Source organism: Malaclemys terrapin, chromosome 8 (genome assembly GCF_027887155.1).
Source record: "Malaclemys terrapin pileata isolate rMalTer1 chromosome 8, rMalTer1.hap1, whole genome shotgun sequence".
Taxonomy (NCBI): domain Eukaryota; kingdom Metazoa; phylum Chordata; order Testudines; family Emydidae; genus Malaclemys; species Malaclemys terrapin.
This window is the reverse complement of record NC_071512.1, coordinates 36103880-36130119: the sequence shown is the minus strand read 5'-3', so window position 1 is coordinate 36130119 and position 26240 is coordinate 36103880. Positions and strand designations below refer to the sequence as shown.

The 26240-nt window shown below is 46.8% G+C and overlaps 1 protein-coding gene across 1 annotated transcript in view; it reads right to left on the bottom strand.

The window, feature by feature from the left end:
* The window catches only part of PSD2 (pleckstrin and Sec7 domain containing 2), a 146786-nt gene that overhangs the window by 45167 nt on the left and 75379 nt on the right, over window positions 1-26240 (bottom strand). Inside the window, exons 4-6 of the mRNA XM_054037678.1 lie at window positions 21707-21901; window positions 12952-13032; window positions 12143-12255 (exon numbers count right to left, since the gene is read on the bottom strand). Coding sequence (XP_053893653.1) covers window positions 12143-12255; window positions 12952-13032; window positions 21707-21901 — 389 coding nt within the window. The remainder of the gene's footprint in view (window positions 1-12142; window positions 12256-12951; window positions 13033-21706; window positions 21902-26240) is intronic.

Genomic DNA, 26240 nt, shown 5'->3' with positions numbered 1-26240 from the left:
ACCTCTGACAAGGAGTTCCACAGGTTGACTCCACAGGTGAAGAAATACTTCCTTTTGTTTGTTTTAAAACTACTGCCTATTAATTTCATTTCGTGGCCCCTAGTTCTTGTGTTATGATAAGGAATAAATAACACTTTCCTATTTACTTTCTCCACATCAGTCATGATTTTATAGACCTGTATCATATCCCCCTTTAGTTGTTCCTTTTCCAAACTGAAAAGTCCCAATCTTATTAATCTCTCCTCATACGGAAGCTGTTCCATACCCCTAATAATTTTTTTTGCCATTTTCTGAACCTTTTCCAATTCCAATATATCTTTTTTGAGATGGCCACATGACCACATCTGCATGCAGTATTCAAAATGTGGGTGGACCATAGATTGATATAGAGACAATGTAATATTTTTTGTCTTATTATCTATCCCTTTCTTAATGATTCCCAACATTCTGTTAGCTTTTTTAACTGCTGCTGCACATTAAGTAGATGTTTTCAGACAACTATCCACAATTATTCCAAGATCTCTCTCTCTTGAGTGGTAACAGCTAATTTAGACCAGATCATTTTATATACATATAGTTGAGATTATGTTTTCCAATGTGAATTACTTTGCATTTATCAACATTGAATTTCATCTGCAATTTTGATGCCCAATCACCCAGTTTTGTGAGATCCCTTTGTAGCTCTTCGCGGTCTGCTTGGGACTTAAGTATCTTGAGTAGTTTTGTATCCACTGCAAATTTTACCATCTCACCGTTTATCCCTTTTTTCAGATCATTTATGAATATGTTGAACACCACTGGTGCTAGTACAGACACCATTTACCTCTCTCCATTCTGAAATTGACCATTTATTCCTACCCTTTGTTTCCTATCTTTTAACCATTTACCAATCCATGAGAGGTGACAGCTTACCATGACAGCTTACTTTGCTTAAGAGCCTTTGGTGAGGGACCTTGTCAAAGGCTTTCTAAAAATCGAAGTACACTATATCCACTGGATCCCCCTTGTCTACTTGCTTGTTGACCCCCTCAAAGAATTCTAGTAGATTGGTGAGGCATGATTTCCCTTTACAAAAACTATGTTGACTCTTCCCCAACAAATTATGTTCTACTATGTATCTGACAATTCTGTTCTTTACTATAGTTTCAACCAGTTTGCCTGGTACTGAAGTCAGGCTTACTGGCCTGTAATTGTCAGGATCATCTCTGGAGCCCTTTTTTAAAATTGGTGTCACATTAGCTATCCTCCAGTCATCTGGTACAGAAGCTGATTTAAATGATAGGTTACATACCACAGTTAGTAGTTCTGCAATTTCACACCTGAGTTCCTTCAGAATTCTTGGGTGAATACCATCTGGTCCTGATGACTTATTACTGTTTAAATTATCAATTTGTTCCAAAACCTCCTCTAATGACACCTCAATCTTGGACAGTTCCTCAGATTTGTCACCTAAAAAGAATGGATCAGGCTTGGGAATCTCCCTCACATCCTCAGCCATGAAGACTGAGGAAAAACATTCATTTAGTTGCTCCACAATGGTCTTATCATCCTTGAGTGCTCCTTTAGCATCTCGATCGTCCAGTGGCCCCACTGGTTATTTAGCAGGCTTCCTGCTTCTGATGTACTTAAGCATTTTTTTGCTATTACTTTTTGAGGTTTTGGCTAGCTGTTCTTCAAATTCTTTTTTGGCCTTCCTAATTATATTTTTACACTTCACTTGCCAAAGTTTATGCTCCTTTCTGTTTTCCTCATTAGGATTTAACTTCCACTTTTTAAAGGATGCCTTTTTGTCTCTCACTGCTTCTTTTACTCCCTTGTTTAGCCACTGTGGCACTTTTTTGGTTCTCTTACTGTGTTTTTTACTTTGTGTTATACATTTAAGTTGAGTCTCTATTATGGTGTCTTTAAAAAGTTTCCATGCATCTTGTAGGGATTTCACTTTTGCACTGTACCTTTTAATTTCTGTTTAACTAACTTCCTCATTTCTGTATAGTTCCCCTTTCTGAAATTAAATGCTACACTGTTGGGCTGCTGTGATGTTTTCCCTGCCACAGGGATGTTAAATTTAATTATATTATGGTCACTATTATTATCAGCTATATTCACCTCTTGGACTAGATCCTGTGCTCCACTTTGGACTAAATCAAGAATTGCCTCTCCTCTTGTGGGTCCCAGGACTAGCTGCTCCAAGAAGCAGTCATTTAAGGTGTCAAGAAACTTCATCTCTAACGTTAATGATTTCAGTGGTCTTAGCATAAAGGCCAGCTTGCTAATGTTCTCTGGCTCTATAACAGCACTGTAATACCCCAGGATCACTGCCTCTCTCATTTTTTATACCCCCTAATGTTTGATTGCTTTTCAGCTCCTCACTGCATATTGGGCAGAAGTCATCGCTAAGCTGGTCACAGTGGTGCCCAGGAGTTTCTCCTGAGTGTTAAATTAGTACCCGGGTGGAGGTCTGAATGATTCAGAATCTTTCTTCCAGTCTGGATGACTCTGCATTTGTCAGCTCTGAATTCCGTGGCCACATGGCTGCTCAGTCACCTTGCTAGGGTAGGTCCCTCGGAAGTCCCTCTTCAGGTTTGACTAACCTCAATCAGCTGCTATTTTTGCCGCCTCATTGCTCACCCCCGTTTCCAGCTCATTAATAAGTATATTATGGGACACCAATCCTGGTACAGAGCCACATGGGACCCCGGTGCTAATTCCTTCCAGTATGAAAATGGACCATTTATTCCCACTCTCTGTTTTCTGTCCCTTGGACTGTTTCAGAACATCACCTTTAACCCCACGACTTCGCTTCATTAGTGACCTCTTCAGAGGGACTTTGTCACAGGCTTTTTGAAAGTTGAAATAAATTATATCCACCTATTGTTCCTCACTCCCTATTTTGTCAGAACAAACAAAGAGTTTGAGCAGAGTATGAGCCAGTCACAATGTTCTTTTGCAGAAGCCAAGCTGGCTTGGCCCATCACATCATGACCCCCTCGGTGTTTGTAACTCTGTCGTAACTGTTTGTACCTGCTCTGGGATTCCCTCGCTGGCCCTGCGTATTCTTTTTACAGATAGGTGCTGTCCCTCCAGCCCCCTTTGGAGAGTTGCTGCTTCAAACGAGATTGTGTACTTCGATCAGCAGTGTCTTCTCCAGAGCCTTCTGAATACCTAGATTGGTACCATCTGACCTGTTGCTATTTAAGAGGCAGAGTGCCACCTGCACAGGGGCCAGTGCAACTCCCCAAACTGTGCACTACACAGTGTCATGGTTTAAGCGTATCCCTGACCATGTGGCCAGTTCTTTTCATGTGCCACAAAGGTGTGGAGAGGAGGTGGAGTCATGGCCCATGCAAGGGAGGCAGAATTTCTTCTTTAGCCCCGCCTTCTCTGGCTTCTTTGGTCACCACTTCCTCCGTCTGCCTGAACAAACCCTGCGCTTTGTGGCCCAAACAGGGCACATCCCTTGTATATTCACCCCTCATGTCCAGCTTTGTGAATTGACTCTTAAGGCCAGGCTGAGTTTGCCAACAGCTCCATGAAGGGAGGTGGTGCCCAGACCTGCCTGGCCTCATGGGGAGCTCGAGGAGGTATGGTGCCTGCCAGAGTCCCCTGCTGAACAGAGGGATGAGGTGCATCTCTTAGGATGCTCAGCGTGCCTCATGGTCACAAGAAGGGAGTGGCTCCCGCTGCCTTGGAAGCGAAGGGAGTGTCATTGTGCCCAGCCCTTGCATGGAGTGGGGGTACGGTGGGATTGCTTGGGCCACTGCAGTCCAGTTCTTTGTGGTTAAACAGCATCACCAGCATCCAGGAGCTGGAATAAACCTTCCTGTGAAGAGGGCACTGGCGAGGGAGATCTTCCTCCTTCTATCATTTCTTTGCTTGTGATGAAATCACAGTGCACAGCCAAGCTCCTTACTGCCCCATTACTGAGAAGGGATTTGCTGTCTCCATAATGCTGGGATCCTGGAGTCAAATCCTGAGCTCTTTACTCAGCTTGCATTCCCTCTAGACGCAGGCAGACTCCTGCTGAAGGCAACGTGACTGTGTCTGAGCTGGGGCTGGGGAAAACCTGAGTGGAGCCTTCTGGATTTGGATTTGAGAGCTCTAGGAACATTCCCAAGTGCAAACGCAAGGGGAAACCTTTGCCAAGCCCAGCAGAAGAAATCAGCCTCCCGCCTCCCCCCCTCGAACCCAGGGAAATGGAATATAAAAATACCCAAATTGGAACAGCACCAATCAAAGCAATGAGATTGCTGTGACTTCACAATAGCTTGTGCCCATTCTGCTCAGCAGAGCAATGGGGAAGCCCACGTAGTGATAAGCATTTCTGCTGTTCTGGAAGCTGGAGGCAGATTTGAAAATTAACTTTTCAGCTACAATTGGCATATTCAAAACCAAAGGGGAAAAGGAGCAATTGGTACTTCTGAGCCGCCTGCTGACGGCAGCCAAGTGGCCTCATTTCTAACCCTGGCAGCCTGTGTGCGTGTAGGGGGGTGAGGGCACGTGCGCATGCATGCTTGTGTGTGATGCAAGGGTCTGTCAATGGGCGGGTGTGTTTGCACATGTATGCAGATATGTGTGCACCAACCTGTGTCTGGGTGGCTGTACGTGTGTGTGCGCCTATTGGAGGTGTGTATGTATGTGCTGCATGCAGGTGTGTCGCTGGGTAGGTGGGTGTGTATAGTTGTGTGGGGGTCGGTGGGCATATGCTTTTGTTACATTAAGATGTGCAGGCAGGCATGTGTGCACTAGGCAACACTACCAATTTGGACAATATTTCCAACCCGCCCTAATGCTGTCAATTGCTTAAATGGACACTGGCAGAGTTCATTACAATAAACCCCCAGAGAAATGGTTTCATTATTAAAAACACTTTTTAGCTATCTTAAAACTAGATCTGGGCCATTTTATTTATTGATTTATTTTATTTATTTATTTGTGCATTTTTTCAGGCAAACAAAACTAGTCACATATTTGGGTTGAATCGGCAAATAGTTTTGGCTAAATAAAAAATTGAATTTTTTTTTTTAAATGAAAACAATTCATTTTGATATTTTCAAAAAATTTCAGTTCAGCCATTGAACTGAAAAAAATATTAATTATTTGCTCAACTTAAGATAAAATATGCTCCTTTGACCCAAACATTACAGCCTCCTGTTAGCGCATGGGAGCCGGAAAACAAAACTGTCTAAAAGAAAGGTGAAACTGACCAACCTATTTTCACTGCCCACGCAGAGAAAAATGCAAAAAGGAATCAAATATTTTAAGGAGCGAGAAGAAAACTAGGTTGTACATGGATGTCGTTCTTCAAGCATCATCAGTAACATAGGGAAGGACTCTGTTTTTTATATGTATATAGGCCCAGGTTCATTCCTGGGTCAATGCTCCTTCTGCACAGGGTCCAGGTGGGTGATGAGAGATGTAATTTACATCCCCACCAGCAAGCTGAGGGTGAATCCTGCCTGTTCCCCTTAATAAGGCAGCTTTACAATGTTATTGGGGAGCCTCCCATCCTAGAGTGACTCTGAATAAATAACCCATTTACATATGAACAACTGTCCCTTGCAAGCAGTATCCTGAATGCCCTTTGCTGCCAGGGCCGCCCAGAGGATTCAGGGGGCCTGGGGTCTTCCCCCGCCGCCGAATTGCCGCTGAAGACCCGGCACTGCGGCGGCGGGTCCCAGGGCAGAAGGACCCCCTGCCGCAGGTCTTCAGGGCACTTTGGAGGCGGGTCCCGGAGCGGAAGGACCCCCCGCCGCCGAATTGCCACCGAAGACCCGAAGCGGAAGAAGCTCTGGGGGCCCAGGCCCCACGAGAGTTTTCCGGGGCCCCCCGGAGCGAGTGAAGGACCCCGCTCCAGGGGCCCCAAAAAACTCTCGTGGGGGCCCCTGTGGGGCCCGGGGCAAATTGCCCCACTTCTTGCACACCCCCCCCCCCCGGGCGGCCCTGTTTGCTGCTATTGAAAATCTGACTATTTAAAAAAGGGATTTTCCCCTTCCGTGCTCAGCCTGTTCTTCTGCTTGACCCTGTACAGTGAGGTCGTCATCCTGTGCGTACGATGGCCTAATGGCTGCCATGTAAATGGCCCTCATGCACAGACCTATAACGATGGGCTCAAACACACACACACGCACAGGGGGTGTGAATCCCAGGTCACCTTCACTGACTCATGGACTTTAAGGCCAGAAGGGACCATCGTGAGCATCTAGTCTGACTTCCTGCACATCACAGGCCACAGAACCTCACCCACCCACTCCTCCTGTAATAGACCCCTAACCTCTGGCTGAGTTACTGAAGTCCTCACACTATGATTTAAAGACTTGAAGTAACAGAGAATTCACCATTTACACTGGTTTACAGCTGCAAGTGTCCCATGCTGCAGAGGAAGGCAATTAGCACATAGGAGAAGAAGGAATGTAGAAAGTGCATTTCAGCTTCGCTACCAGATAGCTTCAATTATTAACCAATATGGTAAAAATCTGGGTACCCCCAGTGCTTCCTGACATGTAGAGGAAGCATGTCCATTTCAGGATGGGGGACTGGGACACCTCTAGCATCCTAGGAGTTGCTATGAGGAGCAATCACTGTGCCTAGTTGAGCAAAGGACCACAGCTGTGCCTGGCCTGGACACAGATGAATGCTACATGCACCTTTTGCCCCCACCTGCAAACATAATGCTTGATCCTGCTGCCATTCAGGTGAGTGGAAAGTCTCTCCCTGACTGAATGGTTCAGGAGCGGATGCACTGGGCAGCCCCCCAGTCCAGCAAAGCATGAGCTCTGTCAATGGGCCGACTCATGTGCTCAAAGCAACATGTGTGTGTAAGTGCTTGGCTGGATCAGGGTCTTACCCGGGGACCAGTCCTCTCAGTGGCACCTGATTTCATAGCTTGGTCCAATGCCCAGTAAGCAAGGACAGGGGAGCAGTTTCCAAATTAGTCTTGTCACCAGCTGCTGTTTGGAACTTTTTATTGTTCTCAGAAGGAGGGTTTTAAAAACAGTATCAGCTGCATTTCATACACAACACTGATGAAAAAAATGCTCCTTTCGCAGTTAGAAGTAGCAGCGTCAGCCCCAACACTGTCTTCTCTTTCCTGTCTGTGGCCTCCGTCACTACAGGGGCAGGCTCTGCAAAAGAGAGCAGAACAAAACCTCATACTTCATTTGCCTTATTCCATGTACACGTATCGAGCAGCGAATCACCTAAGGGCTCAGCAGCATGGTATGTCCCACACCAGGCAAGAGGGGCAGGGGAACGAGTGGCTCCATGCACTGAGAATGAGCTATGGCCCACCTCTGTTGGTTGTTCAGTGCCAGAAGCCTTTGCCTGCAGTTTCAAGAGCTCAACGAACTGTGGCGATCGATCTTACTTCCTGCTCCTGGGGGGTCCCTGTCAGGGCAGGTGTCACAGCACAACCCTCATGTGCAGCCCCTTGTTGCCCACAGGAGCACTGCCTTCACATCCTTCTTTCAATCATTTACTCAGCCGCCAGTACTACAAACAGACACCCCCTTTGTGTGGGCTGTGATTTATTAACTCGACTACAAAGTACAAAACCCTCATCTTTAGCCCCTCAGGTCCACGCCCTGCTGGGGTCCGGATACGGTTCAGGTAGGCTCCCTCTCCCCAGTTCCAGACTCTCCAGCCCTGTCTCCTGGAGCTGGGTTATAATTTCCATGCTCCCTGGAGAAGGGCCTCAGCCATCCTCTGGGAGCTGGGGTGTAATTCAGGCCAGTGGCAGGCCTCAGCCAGCTTCTCCCCAGCTGGCCCTTTTCCCCAGGCAACTCTTTCTCCCTAGCCTTGGCGGGGTCAGCAGGCAGACAGCTGCCTCGTGCAGTGCAAGCTTCTCTCTGTTACATGGGAGGAGACAGCCTATTCTGCCCTACTCTCCTGGGCTCAGACTGCCTGGCAGTAGAGAGTGGAAGGCTGCCCACCCTGCACTACAAAGTTCCTGGTCCGAGCTCCTTAAAGGAACAGTAATGGGTTTTTCCGCCCAAACACTAATTATTCCCCAGAACTGCTTCCTCTCTGCCAGCATCTGCCTCTGCCACTTACTGCACCCTTGTGAACTCCCAAAACCTTAAAGGGCCACGCCAAGGGGTGGGTTGGCTGAGCCCTAATCTGTACTGCTCTTCATGGGGCCAGAGCATCCCAGCATAGTAGGGTGGCGATTGATTGCAGGTTCTGGGGGGAAGGTTGGCACTGATGTAGCTGTGAGGATGATGATGATAAACCTTCTCGCAGCAGCCCGTCTATAGTTAACCCACACAAGGCCCCCGGGAGGGACATAAGTGATTGCCCCTATATTTCAGAGCGTTCAGCTGAGGGACAGGGAAGCTAAGTGACTTGCTCAAGGTCACACAGTGAGTTGGGGCAGAGCAGAGAACCTAATTTGGGATTCCTGATTCCCTCCCCCACTTCTGTAACCAATAGACAACACTCCATCATTTTACATGGCTGAAGAAATAAAGAGCAGAAAATCATACTCTGATGCAATACTCATACTCTGATGAAATACTCTGATGCAACTTGTATTTATCCAGAGGGAATGTAATATTTCCCTATCCAGGCTTCTGGGCTATAGAGGACATGATCTCCTGAGACACCACGGTCTGGGAGTTAGGCACCGAAAAACCTTTGAGGATCTGGGCCAAAATGCACACAACACTGGCCTGAGCTCAAAGCCACTGGGAAAATGAATGCCATGAATGGAATCAAGTGAAAGTGAGCGATGTGGAATATGCATGGAAGATGGAGGGACACAGTATCCTCCAGATTGGTAGATACTCTGCGGCAATGCGGGAAGGTGCACTGCACAGCTGCAATGCCAGCATTTCAGGGGCTAGGTATATTGATGATGATAGAAGAGCTGGAAATAGGTGGGTGACTTGAGGAAAACAACCTGTCAAACACATGGTCTCATCACAAATGTGTCAGCGAAGCACATAAAGAATGTGACAAAAGGAACTTACCAAATTGCATTCAGTGGAGCCTCCAAGAACCCAAATTCCTTGTCTACAAGACACTTGTCAGAGAAAATCTTGCTGTCAAAATCTGTTTTATCTTCAAGAACACCACTCTTAGGGGCCAGGTTACCTCCGGTCCAGCACCAACTTATTTGCTGTTTTGAAATATGTACAATAATGTGTTTCATGATCATTCACGGAAGGGACATTAAACCCCAAAGTCTTTGCAACAGCCATTGGCATTAATTGTACAGTCATACCTTATGGGATAGTTTGGGGTCCAGTTATGAATTCCATGCTGTTTTACGAACAATACTGGTACTTGTAACAGTCGTTGTGAAGGCGATCATCCATCTTGTAGCAGGAAGCTGGCAGCTATGTCTGGAGACTGTGTGACAGGGCTATCAAGGTCCATTAACATTCACTTCCTCTGCCCTGGTAGAACAATGAGGTTGCTACCAACAGAACCATTGACTTTTGATGAATCTGCCCCAGTAATTCCTAGGGGTTTGGAGCATGGAAAATCCCCAGCAGAAGTATAGAAACAAACAAACAAAGGTGGCACAGACTGCTTTGAAAATGACATGCTCTGTAAGGAAATGGAGCCATTCCACCACTCAAACAGACCTCCCCCAGGGAAGTGGGGCTTTGCCTTCACCCAAGGACATGGTCCAAATCCCAAGGACTCAGTAGCAGTGAGGATTCAAGAGTGGGGTTGTGTTAAAGATGTTTGCTGATTTGCTAGATTGGTAAATGTCCTGTGCTCTCTAAGGGCTTCTTTACACTGGGATACTCGGGAAATTAATCCGAACTAACTAAAGATGTGAATTTAAAGTGGATTAGTTAAACCGCATTAAACCCCTGTGTGAACACTCTCGTTCAGAATTAAAGTGGCCTTAATTTGGTTTAGTTTAATCTGAATTCGGATTAATTTTCCTGACTGTCCCTTTGTAAACAAGCCCTAAGAGTAAAGTGTGCATTTTTAAGAAGTTCCTTGCACAGCCACATGTTCCTGAAGAATCAAATTATAAACCAGACATCCCATGGGGCAGAGGCAGGAGGGAAGTGCTGCATGGGAACATGCATAAGCAACTGAAGAGCCTTGGGAGGTTCAGCACTGACCCTGGGGTCGAGAGCAGTTGGCCGGTGGAGTCTCCCATCCCAAGGAAGGAGTTCAGACACGCAGTCTACACCCTGGGAGTGTGTCTAGAGGAGGAAGCAGAGACAGTGCCTGGCCTCTCTACAAACCCAGTAGGCTGGAAGCAGGTGGAATCCAAAGGTTCACTACCGCAGACTGGTGACCGTCCACAAGGGGCAGACTCAGCCAGGACAAATTGATTATAACTCACTGCACAGATAGCTTTGTCATCATGTAACTGCAATCTTGTCTTGAACTGGTGTTTGCCCTTCTAGGCAGCTGACTGCATACGGTATGTTATATTCCACCAACTGTACAGTTCAGTTCAACCCATGTTTGACTTTCAGCCATCTCACAAATGTCTGAAAACCACTCATCTTTTGCAAGCTAAATTTGGAAAGGAGCTATCCCAAATTGGAGACTGGATTTGCTAGCATTTTAGTTAGCAAACATACAATGTAATGTAAGAAGTTCTCCCTTTGGATCGCCAAAGCTAGTCAGGAATTGCAGATGCACATGAGCTGTTTCTAATAATGTTATATAGTATTGTTAAATGGACACTATGGTTAATTTAGACCCAGCATTTAGAGTCTGCCAGTCTTACTCACGTTGAGTAGCACTTACTCACACAAGCAGATTTGAAAGCACTATGTGAAGTTGAAAGGATTTGGCCTGAAGATTTTATAAAAATACGACTTTGCAAAACCTTTTATCAACAGAAATATTTCTGTGCAATCAAACAACAAGTGAAACCACTAGAAACAGCCAGTTAGTTTGGATTTAAACATTCCCTCACAGGGATTGCAACCAAGAGTCCGATGAGGTGAAATGCTGGCTATTCACCCACCACCCAAAGCCTGCCCCACCTCCATTCCCGCCATCAACCTGTAACTTCACTTGAGGAGATCTCTTTTCCTGACCCCTGTGCTCCTCTCAGCAGAAGACAATATGCTCAGCACAAATGACAAAGCTGTCAAACTCATGTTTGCAGGACTGCACTATAATGGGCTGTCCAGACTTCTGCTTGCAAAGTATGCCCAGGGCATTTCATTGTGCAATCCCTTTGATCTTGTAGGCATCACCCACACACCTTCTGTTTTTTCGCATCTTTGTACTGGGAATTGCTTGAATAAATATTTCAAATGAAAAAATATCTCTCCCTCCCCCAATTGCGTTTTATAGGGTTTGTTGGAACAATGAATACAGATCATGGGAGCAGCAATATAGTCATAGGAGGTTGCTCAAATTAAAAGCTTAGCTGTTTTCTCTATAAAATGAGACAACAAATATACTGACAAGACCATTACACATGAAGGTGTGTCATGGTAAGGAAAACACCTGCGTTACCATCGCCAGTAATCTAGACTGGGGTTCTCAAACTTTTTCCCTAGTGTGGATGACATCTTAATGCAGATATTCTCCTATGGGGCACTCCCTTTCCATCTGCAACCAAGTGGATCACCTCCTCTCCCCCACATGATCATGTCACTGATTTGTAGCATCTGCCACAATGTCTGCCATGGGGAAGTCTTAGGATAATGTATCTGTGGATTTTAGTGGCCCTTAGTGAGATAAGCCTGTTGGGTCACACTTTATATTAAGGTTCCATTTCTAAATCGTTTATAAAAGGCTAATAAATATTTAATAGAGGTTTTAATAACCAGAGACTGCTATGGGAGCCCACAGGTTGCTTAGAAGCATGGTTTAGAACCACCTTGTTCTGCTGTGTTTATAACCACCTACACCACAGATTACTCCTGGATGTCACATCCATTAATCAATTATTAGCTATGGACTATTTATAAATGTCCCCCTCCCTGAAGTGTGACCCTGCTTTGTCCTTCAGGAAGGAATTGCTCATGCTGTCTGAGTCAGCACTAGCCAGCACTTTGCAGATTACCAGCAAGGAGTCTTCAGGCCACCAGCAGACCCCAGGCTGCGCTTTGGGATCTCTGCTCTTGGTTGTACAGCAGACCAGCTGCTGTGCGCCCATTGTCAGCACTGTCAGGGAGGGTGAGGTGTCTGACAGGAGGCGGGGAGGTACCTTCCGACGTGCTCTCTTCTGGGTTGCACTGGCAGTATCTCCGGGAGAAGTGGATCAGCACACGCTCCCGTTCCTGCGTCTCTCCCATCAGAGGGAACGCTTTCAAGAACGTTCTGCAAATAGAAAAGGACATTTCATCTTATGGGTCTAGACGGAAATCCACAGCCCAGGGCCCCTCCTGAGCTGTGCAGGGAGCAAAGGGGCAACAGCCTTTCTGCAAGACTATGGAGCAGCTGTGGAGCTGCTCTGTGGACTCTAGCTCAACCCCATGGCCTGCGTGCTTCTGTGTGACCCCACTCAGAGAGTGGCATCTTCTCACCCTGCCCTGCCCCCGATGGCCTGTTTCCACTAATATCCTGCATGCTGGGCTCCGTGCCAGCTCAGCTCCCTGAATCCATCCCTGTCCCTTGCACAGGAGAATGGTGCCAGCTGGGGCTGGGTTTGCCTCACGGTCAACCGGGCGTTACTTTAATTTGGTGTTTTCCACAGAGAGATGGGTCCTAACTAGAACCCCAGACCCAAACCCCTTCAAGTGTGGTTCGTGCAGCTCAGACCCTGTTTCCAATGGGAGCATATCGTGCCGATCATTATATCACAGTAAATATTTAACCACAGCTGGGATTCCTGTTACCCCAACAAATCTGTCAGCCTCCAGCTATCATTATACACACAATCAGTCATCAAACCTTAACTGCATGAGCGGGGTGGCACTACATGGCAAATAATGATACCACATGGCAAATTGGAAACACGGGGCTTCTAGATCAATTCGTCTGGGGTAGGTCTTTAATGAAAACAGAGCGGCTCACCTGAGTGCTTTGTCCAGGGTGAGACCAGTGAAGTCAAAGAAACTGAGATATTCTTCTGCTACCAACTTGCTAAATTCATTGCTGTAATTAAAGAGGGAGCAATCAGCTGACCCATAGGGGAAGAACACTCTTTTTATAACAGGAATCTCAGAGTCTCCTCTCCTGGCCAACCCAACTTCCAGCAGGTACTTGCAGAGATTCTAAAATCCCCCGCCTTAAATCCTTGGGGTAGATTTTCACAGGCATAAAGGGCAGTTCAGTGACCCTTGATGGATGTTTAATGAGAGTTGAGCATCTAACAGCCCTTTGTGCCTGTGAAAACAGAGTTGGGGGCCTAACTCCCCCAGTTGCCTTTGAAAATCTGCCCCTTTATTGCCTGTGTAGTGAACCCTGGCTGCCTACACAGAGACAAAACAGTCAATGGTGAGCATTGAATCTAGGACCCCCAGCACAAGTCCCTGCCGTTTGAACAGAAGGAGTCGTTCAGCTACGGGTAAGTACAGTAAGAAGCAGGGTCTTTGCCAGGTCCAGCCACTAGAGGGAGACATAGACAATGACTTTAGACAAAGCCAGTGGATTAGGCTTGTTGAGCTGTTTTGATGATGTCAGAGTGATGGAGTAACTCTTGCCAGTACACAGCTGGGACTAGCTCACTGAAACACACACACAAGGTCTTACACCTGTTATGTGACTGGGATGGAAGGAAACGGTGGGAGGGAGAGCAGGGAAAGACAACCAGGCCTCCCTGTGGGGATGGAGTGTGTGAGAAGAGAGGCTGGGGGAGGGGAAGAGTGAGGAGGGGGCTGAAGGAGAACATGGGTTTTGGAATAGCCCTCTCAGCTGCATCTCTGGACCTGGCCATCTATAATACTACTTGGCAATCACAGGAATTTTCACCAGCAACGATTCTCTATGTCATGTTTTAATCTTTATGGAAGAAGGTAAGTTCATAGATTTATAGATCTGAAGGCCAGAAGGGACCATAAAACTGACATCCTGTAAAACACAGGCCAGAGAATTTCACCTAGTTACTCCTGTACTGAACCCAATTTCTCTTGTGTTAGACTATCATTATTTGTATTATGATAGGAATCCTAGTCATCATGTACCAGAACCCCACTGTGCTGGCGCTGTCCAAACAGAACAAAAAGACAGTCCTTACTCCAAAAACTGTCCAATCTAAGTATAAGACAAGAAACAACAGATGGATACAGATGGGCCAATGGAGGCATACAAGGAAACAACAAGACAGTGTTGGTCTGCATAAGGGCAAAGCATCTCTTCCAGAAAGGCATCCAGTCTGGATCTGAAGATGTCAAGAGATGGAGACTCCATCGCTTCAGTTGGTCATGTGTTCCAGGGGTTAATCACCCTCACTATTAAAATTAGGTACCTTTCTCAGTTTAATTTGTCTGGCTTTAACTTCCAGCCATTGGTTTTCCTTGTACCTTTCTCCGCTAGATTAAGGACTCTTTTAGTACCCAGTGTTTTCTTCCAGTAAAGGTTCTTATATGCTGTAATCAAGTCACCGCTTGATCTTCTTTTTGGTGAGCTAAACAGGTAGAGCTCCTTTCGTTAACTCTGGCTGCTAGTGCTGGGCCACACATTTCTGCTGACAGGCTGAAGAGCTTCTGAAGTTGGGTTTGAGGGGAAGGAACCCAAATGAGGAACCTTGGGAGCCATCAAAAAGAGCAGGTTGGAATAGATATCAAGGCACAAATCCTCTGTGCTCCAAACGACAGAGGAAAAGCATCTGTCACCTGCTCTTTATCATCTCTCATCCTTTATAGGAACTACACTTCAGAGTGGAAGGAGACAGTACAAACGGCCCCCACAAAGCTGTTGTTAAAGATTCGTATAGGCCAAGATGTGCTGTGACATCCATGAGCCGTACTCTGACTGCAGTGAGCCACTGCATTCGTAAGATATTAATGCACTTTTCAGGTGCCTGAAAGCTCCTGGCACCGATATGCCCCTGACACAGCTACTGACAGCCTGCTACTGCACTCTCTTCATGGCTTAATACTGTGTGACTGGGAAGGACATGGCTTGACTTCCAGGTTCAGCGTGCGGCCCTGGCAGACAGAAACCAGGTATTTTAACTTGAAAACCAAGCCAAATTGACAAGGGAGGCACTGAGTGAGAATAACCAAAGGATCCTGTTGTGTCTCTTTTACAGGCTCCATTTTCTTCTGACTATAAATCATGTTCCTCCCGGCGCTGTAAAGCATCTAGAAGATGTTGCCTGTCAAAATGGCAATTGCAGCTGAATATAGTGTTCCATCTCCAGGGCTTGCCCATGAAAGACATTTTGGTTGGGGACGGAGGAGGACAAGGAACGCCACACAGTTGCGAAGGGCATATTTTGAAAACGCCTTTTATGTCTGATTAACTCATCTGTTGTTTGCTGGTGTCATTGCATTTCATATGAATTTTTAAATGATCTGCAGAGCCATTATGTACAATGTAGCCAGCACGTGCGGACCACAATCTATTTCCTAAACATCCATGTCAAGCCGCAGGCTAAGGAATCCTCAGCAGAACATCGGGGTCTGATTTTACACCTGGGCTGCCTAGAATCAGGCTCCTAACGCTCCGTCTACACTGCACTCAGAGGTCTGACTGCCGCATGTGTAGTCACGCCCCAGCTAGCTTTGATCTAGCCTAGCTCCAATAACGATAGCAATGAAGTGGTGGCAGCGTGGGTTAGCCATTCAAGTACATATCTAGGATCCCAGGTGTGCTTGGACATCCCGCATTGCCATGGCTCCACTGCTATTCTAATTGGATCTAGCTAGATCAAAGCTAGCTTGGCTATTTCAAACTGTGCTGCAGTGTAGACAGACCCTTCCTCCCTGTGTGAGTGGCGTATGGGGGCCATAAACAGCTGCTGAGGGCCAGGGGAGATTTCCACCACGCAGGCAATGCATTGGGCTGCTGTAGGTGGCCCACAGTGTATGGAGTGTTCTGGGGCGGAGCTGACGGGGTGTTGCAAATATGAGAGGGAGGGGCATAGCACACACCACTGCAGCCATTCTGGCTCTCTGCAGCCTCAAAGGCAAGCATGGATCAGCGTTCACATCACACTCCTCGTCAGTACCCGGGCCGGGGAAGCTAACGATCCAAACAGCGGACCAAATTCAGTGCTGAATCCTGGTCACATGCCACCTGAGGCACGTTGTGCATACACTAAGAAGAAGGAGCAGCCTCGAATCAGGAGGTAGGAAGGTGTCATAAGCTGAAAGCCACCTTTGCCCACGCACTTCAGGGCAGCAGAGAATCTCACCCTGTATTCAGGGACCGAAATAAGTGACCTGATCTTTCAAAAGTGCTGGTCAGTTGCCACGATCTTCAGCCCTGATCCCGAGCTCAGTGGTAACTGCTGGTTGACTTCTGAAAATCAGGCCACTTATTTAGGGACCTAACTATGGGCTCAAGGGCCTAACTTCATGCCTCCAGTTTTGAAAATCCTGGCAAAGGAGTTTTGTATAAAAGCCAGTGCATTTCCTGTGGCTGCAGAGATACCCAGCCCTTGTTCAGAACTCTCAATGTGGCTTGTTTGCTCTTTGCCTGTGGCGCTGCAGCCTAGCGATGCCTCCATTAATATTTGATATTAATACCAAAAATTAATGAACGAATAATTGATGGATGTTTGCGAGAAATGGGTAATTATCTCAGCTTAACAGCATATGCCCTTTGGAGCACCAGTAATTCATATAATGATGGCCCTTTTGAGTCTCATGAAAAATGTGATGCTTAATGCTAATTATCCTACATTGATATAGAGCCTTTCATCTCAACGGATCCCAAAGCATTTTACAAACTGATATGCCAGCCACACAGGGATCGTTCATCCATCATTGTAATGCTGCTGCGTCTGGAGTGAAACAGTGTTCAACAACATAACACAACGGCTGAGGTCAGGAAGAGAAAAATGGCTGCAGTGAAAATTGCAGGGTTAATTTAGGGAGGCAGAATGTAATGATCTATGTTGGAATTTGTCCAGGACATTGGACTAACATCTGCATTAGCACAAAGGGGCCTTGTAGCGCTACCTAATACAAATAATGAATGACGGTATTATTTTTATAAGTCCAAAATGTGCGAGGAATTTCGTACAATAGAGGACATCACTGCCCCAAAGCCCTTACAAGTTTAGACATAAACCTCAGAGATAACTACAGACAAAAGACGGATAAGAGAGAAGGGGAACAAGGGGTATGCTTAAGGCCCCAATCCTGCAAGTGGATCCAAGTGCAGAGCTTTACTCCTGCATGGAATCTCATGGACTTAATAACTGAAGGCGAGCAGAGCTGTGTTAATGGTTCCTTTGCAGGATCTGAGCTCAGGGTCATGGAATTGTTGGTTTATCCATGTGGGCAACTTGCTGGCTCTGCTGTGTTTTTGTTTGTTTAGGTGGCTTTGGAATCAGAATTGGACTTGAACTTTTATTTTCTGTAATGAGAACTGTGGAGACATTAGCAGCTACAGCTGGTTAGGACCTTGGCTTTCCATGTCAGCCAAAGGGAGGCTGCGCCAGTGAAGCAACATTTCTGAGCCTCACCCTGGGGAATTGGCTTAGCGTTAAGTTAGAGGGAACAGAGCCATCCAGTTGCATCTCCAGCTCCACTGCCTACAGTGCCTGAGATTTCCATGGAGGTCTCCCACCCAGTGCTTAATGTATGCCAGGGCTTGCCAGGGCTGAGCCGCGGCACCTCTGGGCTTGGCAGTTCAGAGCCCTGGCACCTCTGGGCTTGCTGCATCAGTTATGAATGTAAAAAATTGCTTGAGCCCCAGCACCTCTTTCATTACATATTAAGCACTGCTCCCATCCACACGTTACTGTGGCTTGATCTTGCCTAGCTTACGATATCTGACAGAGTCCCACCATAAAGCAAGTGGTGCTTGATTTTATTAGCATTTGTATTTATTTTGAACGTACAGTGTCGCGGATCCCGTGCTGCAGGCACAATACACACATTACATGCATTAGAAACAGCTCATCAAAATAGATCAGAGAGATTTCTAATGAAAAACACAACTCTTACAGAGTCATTCCTGCCAGAGACGTGGCCTCCATCTCCCGCTCCCTTTCCCTTCGCTGGGAGAGGATGCAGGTCGTGCAGCGTGTCCTTTGGGTCGTCAGATCTGGCTTTGGACAAATCAAGGCAGGAAACGCATTCAAGAGCCCAGGACACACCTCACTGGGAAAGCCCTGCACCAGCCCCTCTTCATTAAACCCAGAGACTATTTGCTCCAGTGCCTTGGAAGATCCCAGCTTCCGCGGCATCGCACAAGTTAAACGTCCCCATTCCTCCCTTCTGTTCATTTGCATTGCTTGCCACCTCTGCGCCTGGCTGTAGTAGGAGGATCTATTGCAATGGATCTCCACCCGTGCATAAAAGGGGCAGCCGAAGGCACTCAGCCCCTGCAAGGAAACAAAAAACATGTTAATTAGCAAACAGGTTTCACTGGCAGCCATGACTCTCTCAGGAAAGATTAAGGACTAGATTCCAGATCCATTGGGAATCAATGGGAATCTTTCCATTGCTTTCCATGGGCACTGGATCAGAGGGAATAGAGCCTGGATCAGGTCCTAAATTGATACCAACCAGGGCATCCCTAGGGTAGAGAGACTCCAGGTCTGGCCCTATATGAGTTCATAGTATAGTTTACACAGTACAGGGAAACCATTGCCTGGAAAGCAATAAGACTCCTAATCAGGGGTTTGAGAGTTCGCTTGGCTAGTGGGCCAGGCCAAGCAGAAAATCCCATAGGACCAATATCTAACCTCTGCCTGGTGTTTTCTCCCCCCTCCAAAGATTGCTCCTCTTGTGAAGGAGCAGTGACTAATACAGGTTCTTAGATTGTTGTAGTTACTAATACTCCTATGCCAGAGCCAGGAGCAGAATCCAGGAGTTCTGACCCTTTCAAATATTTCTCCCCTGAATATCAGCACAGGGTTAGAAGTGGATACATACTGCACTGTTTTAAGATCCATTCTCGAGCCACAATATTCTACATAACCAATTGGGTTATTCTCCAAGCTCAACTTTGCCCCTCTACTGTGAATTCAAAGAGATTCCCTCTTAAGAGTAAGTAACAAGTGCAGTAAAACTACTTACATGCCAGGGGAGAAGGTCACATTGCCACATCCAGTCCAGGTTTGAAGGGTGCGGCCATGGGGGCTCTCCAGCCCACTACAGGGCAGCTGATGGCTCACGGTGCAGTAGAGTAGTTGTCATCTCTGTGTATGCTCATTATTGTCTGAGTGGCTTTGTGAACACGCTCTCTGCTGGGGCCTCAGTATTCTTATTTCATGGCAGGTAATGCAAGCAGCATTCTGAATCAGTGTCCGAAATGCCATCCTATAGGTCCCCTGATTGTCACCTGCGATGGGGCAGTCTATGCTTCATTGGTGTTTGTTCTTGCCCTTTGACTGGCAGAAGAGGGGCTGCAGGTACTAGATGATACGAGCTGGTCTGATCCTTCTCTGTCCAGAGCTCCTGTTCGTTTCAGCAGGAGTTGTAAACGTTAGGGCTGCAGGCCTAATATTCTAATTGTAGTGGAGCCTGTGAGTGACTGTGGCACTTTTAATATAAGCTGCCCCTAAACTGGGGTCAGATGTCAGATGGAAAGGACAATGTGGGGCGCTTACTCGCAGGGCCAGGATCCTCCCCTTTAGGGGTGAAAGTAACTTAAAGGATTTACTGGTACGCTGGAGTCCTGAGCAGGGAGTGGGGCCTCAACTGGAAGGGGCGGGGCCTTTAAATCTTGATTTAAAGGGCCCCAGGCTCCAGCTGCGGTAGTAGTGGCTGGGAGCCCGCAACCAACTGCAGAGGTGGCTGGGAGCCCCGGGGCTCAGGGACCATTTAAAGGGCCCGGGGCTCTGGCCACCGCTACTTCAGCGGAGCCCCAGGCCCTTTAAATCGCTGCTGAGCCCTGCTGCCAGAACCCTGGGATAGCAGTGGCGGGGCTCCGAGGTGATTTAAAGGGCTTGGAGCTCCCAGCCACCACTACCGCAGCGGAGCCCCGGGCCCTTTAAATCACCGCCGGAGCCCCGGGGGTCCCCAGCCACCTCTGCTACCCGGGGGCTCTGGCAGCGGGGCTCTGGTGGCAATTTAAAGGGCCTGGGGCTCCAGCCGCTGGGAAGCCACCTGAGGAAGCCGGTCCAGTACGGCGCACCGGCTCTTGCCAGTACGCCATACTGGGGGGCAGGGCCGGCTTTAGGCTGATTTGGCTGAATCGGGCCCCACACCTAAAAGGGCCCCGCAGCTGTCCACACCTCTCCCACAGCTCACTTCCCCCTCCTCCCCTCCCCTGAACGCTCCGCCCCCTGCTCCTCCCACTCCCCTGCTTCCCGCGAATCAGATGTTCAAGGAAGTCTGAAAACAAGCAGGAGCAGGCGGGCAGCAGCAGGTAAGCTGGGGTGGAGGGGGACGGCGAGGAGGAGGGCTCTGGGGAGGCACGGCGCGGCCCAGTCCGGCCCTGGCCGAGCGGCTCCCTCCGGCCCCGGCCCGGCTAAGTGGCTCCGGCCCCGGTCCCAGCGGCTCCGGCCCAGCTCGGGCCCCAGGGCCCCAGCGCCGGCCGAGCACCCCTGGCCCCAGCCCCAGTGGCTCTGGCCCGGCTCGGGCCCCGGTTCCGGCTGAGCGCGCCGGCCCTGGCCCGACTCCAAGCCCCACAACCCTGGCTGGAGCTACGGCCGGAGCGCAGCCCGATTCCTGGGGGCAGGGCTTGCTGCAAGCCCCGCCCCCATGAATTGGGCCCCGCTCTTGCTAAAGCCGGCCCTGCTGGGGGGTACCGGCTTACTTTCACCTCTGCTCCTCTTCCCCTTGTATGCAACCCCCCATTGGACAATCCAGGCTTACCAGTAACAGGCACAAACCTCACAAATATACAGAACAAGGAAAGGGAACATCAGCCAGGCTTGAAAGAACAACAAGAGGAAACAGCCTGAGAACTAACCCTTACTGGAATTACCCAGGGAGATCGAAACTGACATGGTGTAGAACTGTGCAGTGATAGGAGAGGTTATCCCTTTGTAGCATTAGCAGTGACACCTGCTGTTCATTTTCTTTGACAGACAACTGAGTCCCTGCTTTGTACATGACTGAGCCCAGTGGAGGCATTCAATAAAAAACAGTGATAAGAGTTTTATTGGGGTTCTCCCCAACAACCACCTCTTCTAAGCAAAGTCCCTGGAGTGGTGGCTTACATCAGATTTCAGTATATATGTCAGAAATGGGTCCTAATCAAAAAGTCCAGATCTGGATCTCAAACCCCTTAGACTCTGGGGGTGTTAGTTTCAGGGGTCTTGTTTGGACCTATTATAAAGTCAGAGCAAGAACTTGTTCATCTGTGATCATCTGTGAAATTCAGATCATGATCCTGGTCCACTCTCTGAACATCTCCAACGTTCAGGAGTGTTTGGTTCTAGGTGTGTGGGTTGGGCTCATGTCAATTTCACACAGCGCTTATTACCCAGAAAGATCCCAATGCTCTTAATTGAACCTGACTCTGAAGCAAGCCCAACAGTTCCCTGGAACAGCAGATTTTTCACTTTAAAAATCACTTCTACTTTTGTCCTGTTCCATTCTCCCCAGTGTTCACTTTTGTCCCATATGGTAGGGCCATTTTCATGCCAGCTTTGAGCTCAGCATTGCAAATCAGATCTATAGCAGTAGACTTCTCCCCAGATCCAGATCCTCTAACACTTGCCTTGTGACCTAGCCATGATGTAAAGAGAGCCACTTACTTTTTCCCAAGCTGGCGTGCCACATCACAGCGCTTGAATCCTTCAAGGTGATAGAGGCGCTTGGCCAGTCTCTTGGCAGCATCACTATCTGCCTTGCAGCCATTTGCTAATGTGTCTGTGCTGCCATGGTCAAGTTGTTCGGTGCTGCCCATGTCAGAGTCCGAGTCAGAAAGAGTATCTTTTAAGCTGGCATCACTGCATGGTGAACAGAAAACAATTAAAGAAACAAACGTGGTATTTTCTGGAAACCCCAGAGCTTTGGACAATACAAGCCTTATACCAAATCCCAAACCACTCTGTCATTAACGTGTTTTTAGAAAAACATGAGCAACTCATCTCAACTGGCTGCAAGCTGTTTGTCAGAAATCCAAAGGCTGTTTGATCAGACCTGGGTATGATGTTTCCTTTATCAGTCTCAGCATTTGGAAAATTGGATAACCTCTGAGCTCCCCATCTGGGGACCACCCAGCCAATGAACCCCATAGCTCCATTGGTCTATTCCCGGGGTCAGCAATCTTTCAGGAGTGGTGTGCCGAGTCTTCATTTATTCACTCTAATATAAGGTTTCGCTTGTCAGTAATACATTTTAATGTTTTTAGAAAGTCTCGTTCTATAAGTCTATAATATATAACAAAACTATTATTGTATGTAAAGTAATACGGGGGGAGGGATAGCTCAGTGTTTTGAGGATTGGCCTGCTAAACCCAGGATTGTGAGTTCAATCCTTGAGGGAGCCACTTAGGGATCTGGGGCAAAAATCAGTACTTGGTCCTGCTAGTGAAGGTAGGGGGCTAGACTCGATGATCTTTCAGGGTCCCTTCCAGCTCTATGTGATAGATAGGTAAATAAGGTTTATAAAATGTTTAAGAAGCTTCATTTAAAATTAAATTAAAATGCAGAGCCCCCGGACCAGTGGCCAGGACCTGGGCAGTGTGAGTGCCACTGAAAATCAGCTTGCGTGCCGCCTTCGGGACTCATGCCATAGGTTGCCTACCCCGGTCTATTCCATGTCATTCAAGCTTCAGGCTAGCTGCCGTACTTCATGCAAGTCAGGTGTTTTCTAAGCAGCTTAATCAGTGTTTAGCCTTGGGTTGGGTGAAATGGTTAAGATATCATATGCAACCACCCAGCCACCATTCCCTTCACCTTCATTCATCTCCTGTTTGGAGAAATACTTTGGGCATCTCTCCAAAGTGAATTCAATACTGGGTGAAAGGTGCTGGATTGACAGCCCTGGGGACTGAAGTCTCCAGTCCAAAGAACAGGTCCAGCATGAGCGATAGTCAGTGCAAGTTTACCCAACACTGCCCACCAGTGTGCTTCAGCATGTGAGAAGGGAGTTCAGCCTCTACCCCCCTTGGCCTCGCTGCTGAGAGGGTCAGTAAGGGGCCGGTTGGTGCTAACTGAGGCAGTGGGTTGCGAGATGTGGATATCTGTCCACTGGGAACTGGACTGAGACCCATCAGCTCATTTCACATTAAGGCACAGAGTTGTTTGGAAAACAGAATTCCCACCCCTTGACATTTTTTGAGATTTTAAAATTTTTTCTTGTCTGGTATTGGGACAAAAAAATCAAATAAAATAAAACAAACAAACAAAAACCTGACATTTTTTATGAACTGAAAATCCAAAAAAAAGAGTAAAAAAAAAAATCATTTTAGGGCAATCAAAACATAAATTCAAAACATTTTGTTTTGAGGTTGACCTTTATTTTTTAATATAGAATAAGAAATTTCTAAATGAAAATAATTTCAAACTGAAAAAAATGAAATGTTTTCTTTTGAAAATGTCAAAATGGAACATTTTGAGATTTTTCCAAACATTTATTTTCAATTTTTTTCTAAACAAAATATTCATCCAAGTTCCCATGGGAAATGTTGGCCTTGATGAATTGGCATTTTTTGATTAAATATAGTTAATCAAAAAATTCCCAGACAGCTCTTCTAAGACACATAACAGCAGTCAGAGTAACAATTCACTAATGGCTTGGACTGCATTTAAGTCAGTAGGCTAGAGATGAAGTTTGCATACCTCATTCTCCAAACCCTTGACTCATCCATCACTCTCTCCACTTTGAAATGATTCATAGATACATAGATTTTAAACTGAGAACATCTGGCCATAGATTTTAAGCCGAGAACATCTGGCCATTGGGGGGAGGGATAGCTCAGTGGTTTGAGCATTGGCCTGCTAAAGCCAGGGTTGTAAATTCAGTCCTTGAGGGGGCCATTTAGGGATTTGGGGCAAAAAATTTGTCTGGGGATTGGTCCTGCTTTGAGCAGGAGGTTGGACTAGATGACCTCCTGAGGTCCCTTCTAACCCTGATACTCTAAGATTCTAATCTGACCACCTGCATAACACTAGGCCAAAAAAATTCACCCAGTAATTTCTCTGCCATGACATCTCTTTGAGCTATAGTGGATCTTTTCAGAAAGATATCCAATATTGATTTAAAGACAGAGAATCCAACCCATCACTAGCTAAGTTGTTCCAATGGTTAATTACATGAAAAAATTAACCCTTATTTCTGGTCTGAATTTGTCTGTCTTCTCTTGCTAATCACTGGATCTCATTATGCGTTTTTCTGCTAGATTAGAGCCATCTACTATCAGAAATCTCTTCCCTAGTATAGACTGTGACAACAGCAATTGTTCATGCCGCCTGCATTCATGAATCCCCACAGACTGGGCACCATCTATGATAAGCCTCACCGTGGGAGGTGCTTTAATCAACAGTCCCACGCTGATGGTCCTGAGCTGCCCCTGCTCTCTTCCTTTATCTATGTACCCCTAAAACCCTTACCACTGTAAGAGCTGGGAAGGAGGTGATTAATATATGCTGGGCTAGCATAGCTATCTATCTATCTATTTATCTCACATTACCAATATGTATTATCTGCACCATACATATATTAGTATAAATTAAGCACAAATAGCATTAAACATACATAGTAGCTGTATAGCCTAAATTGGCCTATGCTTTTTATATAACCCTGCTCCTTATGCTAAAAATCCCATAATTCCTTGCATTCACTGAAGTAAGATTTGGCATACACAGATACAAATCTTGTCAAAATCAAGATACATTCATTCTATGTCTTAGCACAAGCTAGGTAAGAACCTTCACGGACCAGTACCTGCAGTGCTGCTATCCGAAACAAAGATAAGGAAGGAACAGAAAACAAGTTAAGGAACTGGGACAAACTGATGGGTTGGATTTCAGTGACACATAAATAGATGTGTAATTTGTAAACTCATCCTATAAATACTACCATCTGAAATGTGTAACTTTGGGAGCACACCTTCTGTGTGAGGTGAATGTAACATCACAGCACAAGATGGCTTCCCGGAGACTGGTATCATATTGAACCTTTCTCCTGTACTATATTGTTATTATCTTAGAGCAATAAACCTGACTGACATTAGTTATTTGGCTTTTGAATGTATTTCATAATGAACCAAAGTAGTGTCAAGTAACCGACTATGCAGTTTATCCCCAGAAGTAATCCAGCTGTAATAGGCTGGTGGGTGTGGTCTGCTGGGGAATAATCTCTGTATGTCTGGGTCCTGTATTCGAGTCTCAGTACAAATACTCCCTTAACCTGAACATTCCAAAACCAAATACTGGAGATGAATTACCTTCAAGTCCAAATTTTATTGCTGAGTGTGAAATGCAATTCATCTGCATAAAGCCCTAGGTCCTGGGCTTTGTGTGGCAGAAGGGGTTGTGTGGGGAGAAGGTTGGGAGATGAGTTTCACCCGTCGAACCAGGGTCAAGGTGCAGACTAGATCTCAGCACCATCCTCTTCCCCAGTCAGTGGCTAATACACCCTCAGCAGTGGCCATATCATTCTACACCACTTGCCCCCAATGGCAGGGTCAGTGGACCCATAGAAATGTGGACTCTGTGGCCTTCTCTTAGTTTTCCCCAATCCACCCTCTGGGCCAGCCTGTTTACACAGGGTTGGTAAAGCCTGTTTCACTGGGAACCTTGTAATTAACTGAACGTATTTTATGGCACATCCAAACCTGCTCCAGATTTCCCTTTGAGATGTTCACCTCACCAGCCAAAAACAACTAGTCTCTGTTGCCTTATTGTGTAGCAAAGGAAGTTTTGTGCAGCGTGTGTGTCACTTGCTGGCGGTGAAGGGCTTTGCCAGAGAGTCTTGTCTTGTATTTTCTGCCTCTCTGCTCACAAGGGGGTTCAGCTCTAACCTGAAGTGCTTACACGGCAGGGTGAGTGTTTGCTCTTCTGGGGATATTTTCATCACTGCTGCTTTTTCATTCATGTTCTTAATGGCACCAAGAGATCTGCTTTGACCGGACACAACTCGCTCAGCGCATCAGTCTGAAACTAGCTTGCTAATCTCTGCTGCTTTTCAAATGCCATTCACTGGCTCGGCTGTCCTGGTGAATCTGCTTGCACAGATCAGCCCTTGTTCTGGAAGCAACTTCTTTTTAACTGCATCTGAAGTTGGGACTTAGGAAAGTGAAGGGTGATAGTGCTGAGCTGGCCCCAGCAATGGGGCTATAAA